This window comes from Toxorhynchites rutilus, chromosome 2 (genome assembly GCF_029784135.1).
Source record: "Toxorhynchites rutilus septentrionalis strain SRP chromosome 2, ASM2978413v1, whole genome shotgun sequence".
Classification (NCBI taxonomy): Eukaryota; Metazoa; Arthropoda; class Insecta; order Diptera; family Culicidae; genus Toxorhynchites; species Toxorhynchites rutilus.
The window spans coordinates 168,273,862-168,287,561 of NC_073745.1; the positions used below are offsets into that span (position 1 = coordinate 168,273,862).

The following is a 13,700-nucleotide window of genomic DNA, read 5'->3' on the forward strand; positions in this document are numbered from 1 at the left end:
CATTACCAGGCAATGCGACTTCGTCAGCATTTCGGTGTACAGCTTCCGGGCTCGCGTCTTCCCCACCATGTTTTGCGTTTCGTCGCGGTTAGGAGCCTTCTGAACCTTGTATGTACGCAGGCCCTCCCGCTGCTTGGTCCGCTGGACGAATTAACTTGACAAACTCAGCTTATTGGCGACATCCCGGACCGAACTTCTCGGATCACGTCTAAACTGCTTAACTACGCGCTTGTGATCTTTTTCACTGACGGAGCATCCATTTTTGCCGTTCTTCACCTTCCGGTCGATGGTTAGGTTCTCGAAGTATCGTTTTAGTACTCTGCTGATCGTGGATTGGACGATTCCCAGCATCTTACCGATGTCCCGATGTGACAACTCCGGATTCTCGAAATGAGTGCGCAGGATTAATTCACGACGCTCTTTTTCGTTCGACGACATTTTTCCAAATCTACGAAAAATTGACAGTGAAGCATGGCCAACGTGATCTATACACTCTTATCTGATTATAAGCGAAAGCTGAAGATATAATTCCTAAAAATTAAATTTCTACAGCGTTTTTTCCGTGATGCAATTTGATGTGACACACCCTTTACTGTAATACAGATTTCAATTTTTGTGATGTACCGGTTTTTTAAGATAACTTCCAAGTTGAACTTCGAAAAAACCGATCAACTTGCCCCGTTATACCTTATTTTGAATCATTCGACACTTTTCAGAAATAATCCATTGCGTAAACGACCTGGTACCTCGTCGGCACCAATCGTTTTAAATCGTTTGTGCTACTCGTACATTTGCGCATGGAATAAACAATTATTATCATGCTTTTAAAGCATTTTGAAGCCATGTATTTCCATTACAACTTACATAACCATTATTCCTATAATCCTATTTAGATATAACATTGGAGAAAATAACCTGTTCCTCGTTTGTATTTGAGAATCATTATATATAAACATATGAAGCCACTAATCCCATAAATATGTTGAATCAAACCGCATTCCTTAGTATCGATATCGTCCTTGCTTATCCTTGCCTAGGTGGTAGATAATCCTTTGTTGAAATAAGGGATGTTGGAGAGAATTGGCCCTCAGTTTGACCTGGTCCAAGATAGACAGATGGACCTGGTCCAGTAGGAGCGGATAGTCCCGATGGTGCGTTTCCTGCTGGATATCCCGTATTAGATGCGATGTTCCCTGTTCCTTGGAAACTGACAGATCTTGACGCGGAAAAACCAGCAGCCGGTGCGACTGCATAGCCGGTTGGTTCAACCGATGAACCAAGCGTTGAACTTGTAGGACGTGTACTCAGAGTACGTCCTTTAAAAGAAGCAACTCCTGAGTTAGGATTAGTTATTTTTGATGTTCCAGGTGCTGTACCAGGTTGAACACCATAAAAGCCATCCAAGAACGGGCTAACGTTATTCATGTTTTCAAACAAATCAGCATTTTTTCCGAATAAGTTTGGAGCTGTAGTGCAATCAAATTGATTCCACCATACACATACTAAATTTTCTTGGCTGAAAATCGTACCATTTGGACAAAGAAAATCGAATGTTTTATTCAGCGCACATATGTGAAACACTTGGCACTGTGCTTCAACGTCAGCATAATATCCAGGATACTGTTGTTGATTACAATCAAATGAAGTGTTAGGAATCTCCGAGAGAATTGAGTAATCCACTCCAGGCTGACCAGGAATTGCTGAATAATCACCTCCTTCTGACTCTGCCTGTTCAGGTTTGAAAGTATCAATCCTGCTGGGTGGACGTTGCTGAACTGTACCCACTGTGTTGGAACGAGATCCGACAGCAGAAAGTCCCGGGTTTGATCCTAAATTACTAAAGCCAGAAGGTCCAGTAGCATCTTGAAACGAGCCTAGTCCGATGACATCAGACGGAGAAATATTCGAGAAACCTGTAGGCCTTGCTGAAGGATAACTGTTCTGTTGATAGGTGGGTGTTGTTGGCCCTACTACTTCGGTAAATCTAGGAGATGCAGAATATCCTGTGGAGCCGGTGCCTGTGAACGATGGTAAGTTAGAACTAGTGATTCCTGGGCTCAGACCAGGACGATCATAGTTGTAGCCATTTCGAGCCTGCAAAATAGGTACATCATTTAAATTTGTGAAGCTGCGTTATATTTGGAATGTCGTACCGAATGTATTTGGTAGATTGTACAAGACGCTGAAATAAAAAAAAGCTCGATTGAACATTAAAGTACTCATATACAATCGCTCCGCACATGTGTAAAGAATAAACTGGATCATTTGATTATTATTTTAGAAAATAGATGGACTTAAAGAGAGGGAGAACATAAATCTGTTGAATAAGTTGTTGAGATGGTGAAGTTTCCTATGAATGCTAGTTTCATCAGAAGAGAAGCAGTTAGAATGATCACTTATGATTCATAAACTGTAAATGGATTTTAATCAAATAGCATGATGTAATATTGGTAGAGTTAGATTTTTTTTCTTGAATTAAGAACCATCTTTCAAAGCAGAACAAACGACTGAAAGTAATTGAACCAGAATGTAAAAATTAAGGAATATTGTGGTTATCAAAGGTGTATTAACCCTTTACCGTACAACATCGAATCTTATTCGTGGGTACTTGAATAACATAGGGCGCTAAAACGCTCAGCAGGCTAGTGAAATCACTTAATGTGTGACGTATTGAATAATACGGGAAGAGGTTAATCATAAAGTTGCCACAGCGTGACGTAGAAAGGATTCACCAAATAAAAAATAAAAGTCAAAATGCCAAATTCATCTATGTCGATTGAACTTTTCACATCCTACAATTCAATTACATTTACACGTGGTTTGCACTGAACCTAAAAATATTCAATAATTAGGAGAAAGTCGGGAAAGATGGACACGGTAGGAAAGACGGACACTCCTGTATAATTGATAAATTACATTTTTATTTTAAATTTTGATGATGTACAAACTTACAATACAGTGTCTCAATACTTTTGACACTTACTATGTACACCTAGCTGGCTTTCTGTTCAAATTATTAATAAAAACAAAAAAGTAATCTACAAAAAGCAGCTCGATGTAAATTTTTGTCTGCATAAAATAAAGTTCTCACTGTTATCGAGTAATTCGGGGTATTTTTCGTTACGTAAGTGTTTTACCAACACTTCTCTTCCGGTTTATCGAATCAGCGGTGATTTTTTTTCATTTTTACTCCAGAAATATTGATGAAAATAAAATACTAGTCAAGTCGGGTAAGACGGACACTCCACCGACTAAAGACAAATATGTTGTTTTTAAAACAATTTGATTACCTCCTCCTTCTTTGTTTAACAGATGCCCACTAACTACGTTTGCAAGTGCAACCAGATATCATGGACGGATCAGCAGAGCGGTTTTTAAAACGTAATCCGAATTTGTCATTCCGAATGCCGGGAGCTATTTTGTAGCATCGTTATAGACATGAAAAAATGAGAAAAATTACAAGCCCTTCTAGGTGATTTTAGTCTAGCCTTTTTGTCCACTTATTTTTAAGAACTATTTGAAGACTTCCAAAACTTATCGAGTACATAAACTTGAGTTTTCAGTTAGTGTCCATCTTTCCCACCCCAGGTGTTCATCTTTCCTGCCAAGTGTCCGTCTTTCCCGACTCAATCCTATTTTTTCAAAGATACAAATTTTATTATAAAAAAACAAGACTATCAATTAGTGGTGAAATAGATATATTTTTTTGTGAAATTCACGAAAAAAATCAACGTTTACTTAAGGTGTCCGTCTTTACCACCCTTCCCCTACATATCATTCCCAGGAAACTTACCGATAAGAATCGACAACCATATCATAATGTTTTCTTCTAAATTTACGCGATCGAACAAAAGCACAGAGACACCTGTTTCTTAGACTAGCATAAGGCAATATATGTTACTATTTACAACACAAAACATAAAAAAGAACTGAATCGTTTTGGTCTTCCCAACTGTATTTATACTATGAACACAATCTAATCTGGGGTGATTCTAATGAAAATTCAACCTATTTGTAAAATTGTCTTTTCTGTACACCCACTCTTTCAGTATTTTCCATTCGCCATTCGAACTGATTTCTAGAGGGGGAAGCACCTGGGCGACTGAATGTCACATGTGTCTCGGATCAGAAGAATAGCAGATGATGGTATCTCTGATCTGCTTGATTCATGCGGTGCTTGTTAGTTTGTTTACTTTCCAAGCGTTCAAAATATGGTTATCATACCCCGGTTGGTAAAAGTACAGAGCAGAGCACGTGAGCGAACAAGTGCCGCTGAAATATAGATCAACTGACAGGAATACTCACAAACAGCGAATAATTCTAATAATTTTATCAAAGTAAAATATTTACAAACAAACAGCGATGATATGAATAAACGTTTTTATGGGACAAAAATTTGTACCGTTTCTCATCAGTTGGCGACCGGACATTATATCCATATTAATAGTGCGATTCATTCATATTATCAAAGTAAATGGATATACATACTCCAGTGCACGACATTTGTACGAGCGTCCCTGGCCCATAATGCGTTGTGATCATCATATAAATGTTACTCGGTATGATGCTCTTTTTAATATCGATTACAGAAAAGGTATATTATTACATACATCCGTTCTATAATGACTTTTCATGACTTTGTATGAATTTGCAACATTCTAGCATTGCAACATTTGTGGGGATAAACAGATTAACATTTAGCATATGTTTAATACATAATATATTAATTATTGTTATTCGTTATTTGTTTATTTGGTCAACAGGTAACACTGTATAACAGTGTAACACAATGACAATGGTAGGTCAAGTAAAGCAACATATATACCGGGAATTTGTGTTTTTAAAGAAAATTTTTATCTGCATTTATATTATCGCCTTCAAAATAGGCCCCTTCTTAACCCTTTATAAGGCCGTGGCAACTATATTGCCCCCACGAAAAATATTTTTTTCGCTGCACTTGGAATATTATTTCACTATTTTACTTAACCAAAAACTTATAAATGATCTGGCAATACTCCAATTTTAAAAATGGGAAACAATTTGTATGTAACAAAACCACGATTTCAGAGCGCCGGCAGAAAATTCTGTTTAAATTCGTTGAAAATGCAACAAGTTGATGGGTTTTCACTGCAAACGTACTATTTAGAATCTACTGTTTAAGATCATGCAGTTTTTTCTTAAATGGTGTATTTGATGAAAAATTCTAATTTTAATATTTTTCTTCGTAAATTATTTTTAGAAATATTCTTTTGATTTTTGCATAACCAAAGGAGCAATTCAGTGAATTTACAAGGCGAACAATGTTTTTGAGTTAACGGGCAGTGGCAACTATATTGCAACTATTTTTGAACTGTTTCAATTTTTTTTATGATTGGTAAATATGGGTTATTCCTCATGTAAGGATTATGTTCTCTGAAGTTGGTGTAGATTCGTTGCCTAGTTTCTACGGCTTTATGAAGGGTTTTTTTTATCCCATCCGTTTATTAGGCTCATTTAGCAATTCAGCTGTCACAGAGCCGAATTTATTCGTATACATTTTTATGTTAAGATAACTACTTTTTTTTATCCCATTTATTTATTTAAGGGGGTATTCTAGTGTAGAGACACGAATTTCGGACGTTTTTTCGAACTCCGTAAAAATAAAACAAAGAATATTTTTACTATCCATTATATCATTATTCGTTTATCTATCTTTCAACAATAAAACAAAAATAGGACGGAAAAAAAATATTCATAATTAGAATAGTTACATACTGGTGAAGTGAGGGTGTTCAAAAAAAAGTTGTGCCATGGCGTACACGATTCCAGTCCTTCTGGTTATCTGAAACAAAAAAATCGAACAGATTCTGAATCAGTAAAGATGTCGCTATGGCATGAACCTCGGACAAGTCAAAAACATGGGTTTTAACAAAATGGCGGCCGTTTGAAAACAAAAATGCTGTTTAAAACGTTTTTTTTTGCGTTTACCGATTTTTTAAAAATAGTAAAATTAAAAAGTTATAATTTTTTATTGGTTCATGCGATAGAGAGATGTATGCAGATTATTTTCATATAAATTTGACATAAATCGGTTCAGTAGAACTTGAGATATCGTGTACGCCAGTTAGAAAAAAACTAGTTCCGAGAGAAACGCGTTTGAAGTTCATTGTGATGGCCGTAACAGGTTAGATACCACATCACTAAGATGGCTCTAACTAGGTAAATAATAGTATTTTCGATAAGTCCTTTCTAGAGTATATTCTTGAATGCCTAAACTACAGAAATATGGTAAAAAAAATTTCGATTTTTTCAGATTTCTAGACTAGAATATCCCCTTAAGGCTCATTAGCATTTTAGATGTAACAGAGCCGAATTTTAATCGTGTACATGTCACATGGTTATCATATCTATAATTAGCATATTACACAGTTGTCATTCGTCAGTATTCCTTCTATACCATTGCATATGGTACATCTACACAGTAGCCATTTAGGCGTAAGAGTTTTCTATCTGTTCTTCCATTATCCAGTTAAACCGGACAGCGGAGACAGTTGATTGATCATTGTTGAGTTATTTATAGAACAGCAGCCCGATGTTTCTTGCAGAGCAGAGCAGTTGTATGGATGAATCGATCTTATTTCGACCGGGGATCGATCTCCATCACTGATGATTGTTGCGTGGACGTAGCTATTCTGTAACAACACAAAGATGGTCAATTGAGGGTCCTGAGTTTGAACTCACGACCGATCGCTTACTAAGCGAACGCGCAACCAATGTGGCTACGGAGACCCCCCTTATGAAGGGTTAAGCAATACAATTTTCCAAAGAAAAATCCAACCATCGAAAAATTTTTTATAGTTGTATTTAGGAATTCAATTCAGTTCATGCAGCGAATTCATGTTTATGTCTTGTGAATATTCGTGGAGGTGAACGTGTGAGACACCCTAAAAAAGCGCGTTTTAGTTTGCGAAGTTTAGAAAAAGATCGTCGGAATTAAACTAAGCGCGAGGTTGCGTGAATTTCAACCGCTTCACGTCTCACTTGCAACGCCACGACTTGGTACACGATCCGGGGTTTAAGAGCATTAAGATAAAAAGTACGATAGAGCGTTATCCGCGAGTGCTCGCGGAAAATAAAAAAATACGGTAGTACACGATTTCCCGAAAGACGAAGAATAAAGCTTGGAGAACCGTCCCTTCTACAACCGGAACACCGAGTCGTCGCAATCCAGCTTTCAGGTGAGTATAGGTTGTGGAAGAGGGTGGTAAGGCTACTTAGCGAAATGCGAGGTTTTTTTTCCAAAGCAAATAATAAAGCGTATGCCGACCCTGCGGCATTTTTGAAGGGAGTTTCGTGCGTGCCACTGAGCACCGAAACCCGCAGTTACAGTCCTTAATGCTGTTAAAACGGGCCCGACGAAGAGATAATTTGAGTTTCAGAAATGAGAAAATGCCACACGGGGCCATGTCTGGAGAATACGGTTCGCATTCAATCATATTCGTGCCATTTTTGGTCAAAAAACCGTTCACAATGATCGAGCATAGGTTGCAGCAGTTCTTTGTGCACCAAGAAAACAGAAATAAATTTAAACGCAAAAATATACATATTTTGGTAAAACAAAACAGGGCATTAATGACATCAATTTGCGGATTATAACATATTTTTTCCATTTGGAAAACACTTGCGTCTATTTATGCGGACAATCAATCGTTTCAATGAACATTTGTCCGCATAGCTAGACGTAATCACCAGGTTGCTTTGTTTGTAGCGTTAGTATTTACAATTCCGATAATAGTCAAAACGTCTCCCTCGGTAGTTTCGGTTGTTATCGGATAAAATCAAAAAGTTTTGGAAGAAATTTTGTGAAATGTCTGGAAAAGGTGCTCTTGATTTGATGCGAGTCTATGATAGTTCTTTTTTCCTGATACTCTGGAATATGATAGGAACAGTAGGTTCGTGTTTTTTCAATTAATTGAATTTGTAAAGGTAATCTGCAATGTTGGTTATTTTAGCAACATGATTTACCGATATCATGATCAATCGCATAAAGATGGTGGAGTACTCCAACGGTATTAGTAAATGCTGAGTACGTGGAATAATTGAATGTTGAATCCGAGGAGTTATAATGCTAAGAACCAATATTATTTTAATTTTACTACTGATCTGATTGTTTCATTATCTACTTGAAGATTCAAATATAGAAATTTAGGTAATTATAACATTAAAAAACACAATTGCTTCTCTTTGATCATTGTGTACAGAAAATAGCAGGTGTATGGCACGATTACCGCTATCTAACTCTACCTACCGTCATCGCATATCTCACTATCCCGGATCCCGGTTTGCGGACTTAATAGGGGAAAGTCGGGAAAGACGGACACCCCTGTATAATTAACAAATTACATTTTTATTTTTTATTTCAATGATATACAAACTTGCAATACAGTGTATCAATACCTGTGACACTAACTGTGTACACTTAGCTGGCTTTCTGTTAAATTTATTAATAAAAATAAAAAATAACCTACAGAGAGCAGCTCGATGTAAATTTTCGTCTGCAGAAGATAAGGTTCTCATTGTTATCGAGTAATTTTTTGGGGTGTTTTTCGCTACATGAGTGTTTTACCATCACTTCTCTTCCAATTTATCGAATCAGCGGTGAAGTTTTAATTTTTAATCCAGAAATATTGATGAAAATGAAATACGAAACATGTCGGGTAAACGGACACTCCATCGACCAAAGACGAACATTTCGTTTTTGAAACAAATTGATTATCTCCTCCTTCTTTGTTTAACAGATGCCCACTAACTACGTTTGCAAGTGCAACCAGAGATCATGGACGAATAAGCAGAGCGGTTTTTAAAACCTAATCCGGATTTGTCATTCCGAATGCCGGAAGCTATTTTGGACATGAATAAAATTGCAAATTGCAAGCCTTTTAGGCCTATTTGGCCTATTTGAAGACCACCAAAACTTATCAAGTACATGAACTTGAATTTTCAGATAGTGGTCATATTTCCCACCCCAGGTGTCCGGCTTTCCCGACTCAATCTTATTTTTTTTTAAAGTCGGACACATTCATTTTGCAAAATTTCTGCCTCAAAGACAAATTTTATTATGAAAAGAGACCTAGTCTATCAATTTGCGGTGAGATAGTTATATATTTTTTTGCGAAGTTCACGGAAAAATCAACGTTTGCTAAAGGTGTCCGTCTTTACCATCTTTCCCCTATATTCTGCTTTGACGGGATGTCCATCGATTGCTAGGTTATTCCACAAATCAGCTAACAATTCCCCTGCATACTAAAAATGTTTTATTTCCAATTCCGGGTCCCTTGTTTCGAGTTTTTATCCATGTGAGATCCCTCATGATCACGAGGAAGTATTTAACCTCCCGGAAAAGAGACAATCCAACTCAGTTGAATGCACTGCGTGCGGGAGAATTTGTAGCAACTAATATTTCATCAAAATTCAATTGATTAAAATAATAGATCGAAAAAATCTATGACCTTTTTAAAACGAGGGTTGATTATTCTTCGGTACCGAATAATCTCGAATTCAGGCAGCTCGCACATACTTTGATAATCGATCCCACGAGGAAATGCGTTCGAAGAACAGTGCCTTCCTGAACAAATTGCAACATATATTGGAACACTGCATAGAACAACTTCAGCAAGATCGGGGTGCCCTAGCTCCATTTTTCATCCTGCGATAACAGACGGAATAAGTGTCTTGTACACTTTGTACATTGGCTCAGTGTGTTCGACTGCAATTGCTTGTGAAGCCCATAGAAGGCACAACTTCCGCTTATAATACGCCTCTGAATCTCGAGGCTGTTGTTATTGTCCGCCGTCACCAGTGAGCCAAGGTAGACGAACCCGTCAACAACCTAGAACTCATCGCCGTCGATGGTTACACTACTGCCTAAGCTGCGTCGGTCGACCTCGGTTCCACCTGCATTTATCTTCAATCCAATCTTCGCTGTTTCGCGTTTAATCTGATGTACGCTTCAGCCACCGCCACAGATGTTCTGCCAACAATACCCATGTTATCAGCAAAGCAAATGAAAACTCGACAGTCCACCCGAAATTCGCACACAGCACCGCGTACCATCCATCATAGCTTTAATCAGTCTAATCAGTTTCCCGGGGAAGCAGTTCTCGTCCATAATTTCCCATAGTTCTAGGCGGTCAATAGTATCATACGCTTCTTTGAAATCAATGAACATATGGTGCGTGGGGAGTCTGTATTCACGGCATTTCAGGAGGATCTGCCGCAACGTAAAAATTTGGTCCGTCGTTGACCGTCCTTCAACGGCCTGATAACTTCCCACAAATCTGTTCGCAATTGGTGATAGTCGGCGGATAATAATTTGAGTTCTCACAGTCCATCTTGTCGCTCTTTTTGTAGATCGGGCAGATAACCCCATCCTTCAACTCTCCCAGCAGTTGTTCTGCATCGCAAATTCTCACAATCAGTCGGTGCCGACAAATGGCCAGCTTCTCCGGGCCCATCTTGATAAGCTCCGCTCCGATGCCATCCTTCCCAGCGGATTTATTGTTCTTCAGCTGGTTGATAGCGTCCTTAACTTCGTTTATCGTAGGAGTTGGCACCTCTTCAACGCTTGTTCCTCCGACAAAATTACTTTCCCCGCCGCCATGGTCCTCTTCCCCGGCATTCAGGTGTTCGTCGAAGTGCTGTTTCTACCTTTCCGTCACTTCACGATAGTCCGTCAGAATACACCCATTTTTATTCCGACACATTTCGGCTCGTGACACAAAGCTTTTGCGGGATGCGTTGAGCTTCTGGTAAAACTTTCGCGTTTCCTGACACCGATGCAGCTGCTCCAACTCTGTATACGAAATTGAAAAATTATCATGGTGGACATAGTATTGTGTTTTGTGCTGTGATAGTTTATCAATATTTAGTGTGAAATATTGCCCTGTGCAGCGAAAGAAATCTTCGTTCGTGTGCCCTTTGTGTTGAGAAATCAGGATAAGTAGGAGAACGGTTGCCCACAACAACCGATTCTTGTTTAATTTTGCCTTTTTCAGCTGGTCCCGGCGTGCTGTTTTTCTTATATAGCAGCCGTGGCGATTCATTCTTCCTTTATTTCTCTTCTCTGTATGGTTGTATAGCGTCCCGCTTTAATCTGTGTTGGCTATGGAATGTTCGGTGTGTAAACTGGGGATAGTGGTAAGCGATCTGCCGGTTTGCTGTATCGGTAAGTGTAGCGGAGTGTTCCACTACAAATGCACACTTCTGAGCAGGCAGTAAAAAGTTCCAACAATGGTAATGATAATAATATAAAGAGCAATAGTATCAAGCAAAATAGTCGTAAGACTGAGTCGGTTATTGTAATAAAACCCAAAGAGTCCAAACAAGCTTGCGAGGAAACTCGTAAGCATTCAAAAACGAAACTAGATCCAAAAACACACAAAATTTGTAATTTTAGGAATGGTAGAGATGGCTCCATCATTGTTGAGTGTTCAACTGGAGCCAACATAAATGATGTCAAAAATGATATTGAAAGCAATTTGGGTGAAAATTATCATGCTGTTGTTCCCATATCGGTGCCAAGATTAAAAATTGTGGGCATGAGCGATCAGCATTCCTCCGACGTTTTCATTGACTATTTAAAGAGTCAAAATGAAAACATCGCAATTAAAGATTTAAAAGTTTTGAAAGTTTTCGAAAATCCACGCTTCACATACAACAAGTATAGCGCTATGATTGAAGTAGATGTTGACACATATAATAATTTACTGAGTGCGAAAAAAATAAATGTGGGGTTTGATCGGTGCTCCGTAGTTCTCGCGATTAGTGTGTTAAGATGCTTCAAATGCGGAGAATTTGGACATAAGAGCACGGATTGCAAACAAAATTGTGAAACGTGTTCTAGGTGTAGTCAGAAACACAAGACATCTGAGTGCAGGTCAACTGTATTGAAATGTGTTGATTGTTTGAAAATGAATAGAGAACGTAAAATGAATTTGGACGTCAACCATGCCGCATTTAGTTCTGAATGTTTAGTATACAAAAGACTTTATGAATTGAAAAAAGGCAGCTTACATTTCAATAAATAGCAACCATGTTCCAGAAGAATTGTGAATCAATTTCATGTTCTGTATTTAAATATTGCGGGGTTGTCAACAAACTACGTAGCATTACGTCATTTGAATCATTTGATCAATATAGTATTCCGGGATATAATGTAGCTGCTTGTTTATCACATTCTAGACATACTGGCGGCGTTGCTATTTATGTCAAAGAATCAGTTCACTTCAATCTTCGCCTCATCGAAGTTATTGATGGAAACTAGTTTTTGGGCATTACAGTTGAACGTGGCATGAAGATGGGTAATTATGGTGTTTTGTATCATAGCCCCAGCTCAAGTGACCAGCGTTTTGTTGAAATTTTAGAAAACTGGATCGAAATGTTCCTTGATTCTAGCAAATTAAATATATTAGCTGGTGATTTCAATATCAATTGGCGTGATGACTACAATTCGAACCATTTGAAGCGCTTATCTGATTTCTTCAATTTGAAACAAACAGTAAATGAATTCACGCGTGTTTCCAGGCACAGTAAAACTTTAATTGATCATGTTTATTCCAATTTTGAAACTATCAACACAGTCACTGATACCAATTTGAAAATAACCGATGATGAGACCTTAGTTGTCAATATTGTAGATAATTTCGTGGCAAACGACGAGTTTGTTAAATTACAGTGCTGGAGGAAATATTCGAAACATGCTGTTTCGAATCTTGTGACGAGATGCCTGGATTTTCCATTCGAGGTCGATAATTTAGATGAATCAGCAGCTGTTTTAACTATTACCTTGAAAACGTGTACAAATCAGCACAAGTTTGTACCTTTGAAAAACTCGAACAGCTGGTACACTCTGGATCTTTTGCGCCTTAAACGTGAGAGAGACAAATGGTACAACAAATTTCGTAGAACAAATGATGGAAATCATTGGAATATGTACACGATCGCGCGCAATAGATATTCACAATCGATTAAGAAAACTCATTGTGTATATATATAGAGGAAGATTGATCAGCATCAAAACAACAGCAAAGAGTTATGGAAAATTTTGAAATCTTTATTGAAACCTAGTAATAGTAAACCGCGGTCCATACCTTTTCATGGCATACTTGAACAGTCTGAACAGACTATAGCATCTAAGTTTAATGATTATTTTGTCAATAGTGTTTCATTGATCAATCAGTCCATTGAATTGGTCGATGAACCTGATGAAATAAAACAGCCGGTTGATAGTAATTGTAGATTTGAAAGATTTCACCCAATTACATTAAATGAACTTAGAACTATTTGCTTTTCTTTAGGAAAAACGGCTGGAGTGGATAATGTTAATGCTAGAGTTATTCAAGATTGCTTTCATGTCATTGATCACATCTTGCTGGACCTTATTAATAAGTCTTTATTAACTGGGCATGTGCCTCAGGTGTGGAAGGAATCCTTCATAGTTCCTATTCAAAAGGTTGCTGGAACGATTAAAGCCGAAGAGTTTCGTCCCATCAACATGTTGCACACATTAGAGAAAATATTTGAATTAGTTGTGAAAGGCCAGCTGTTGCAATATTTAAATCTCAACGCTTTGCTAATACCAGAACAATCGGGATATCGAGAAGAACATTCCTGTGAAACCGCATTGAACTTGGTGTTAGCAAAAGGGAAAGAGAAATTAGAAT

General features: G+C 37.9%; 1 protein-coding gene across 1 annotated transcript; it reads right to left on the bottom strand.

The window, feature by feature from the left end:
- Nucleotides 1-810: 810 nt before the first annotated feature.
- Nucleotides 811-3,931, bottom strand: LOC129768238 (uncharacterized). The gene is made up of 3 exons (XM_055769737.1): nucleotides 3,794-3,931; nucleotides 2,154-2,182; nucleotides 811-2,094 (listed from the first exon to the last, which is right to left on the bottom strand). Exons 1-3 carry the CDS (start codon nucleotides 3,816-3,818, stop codon nucleotides 1,024-1,026), a joined length of 1,125 nt encoding a protein of 374 aa, XP_055625712.1. The 5' UTR covers nucleotides 3,819-3,931; the 3' UTR covers nucleotides 811-1,023.
- Nucleotides 3,932-13,700: the final 9,769 nt, after the last annotated feature.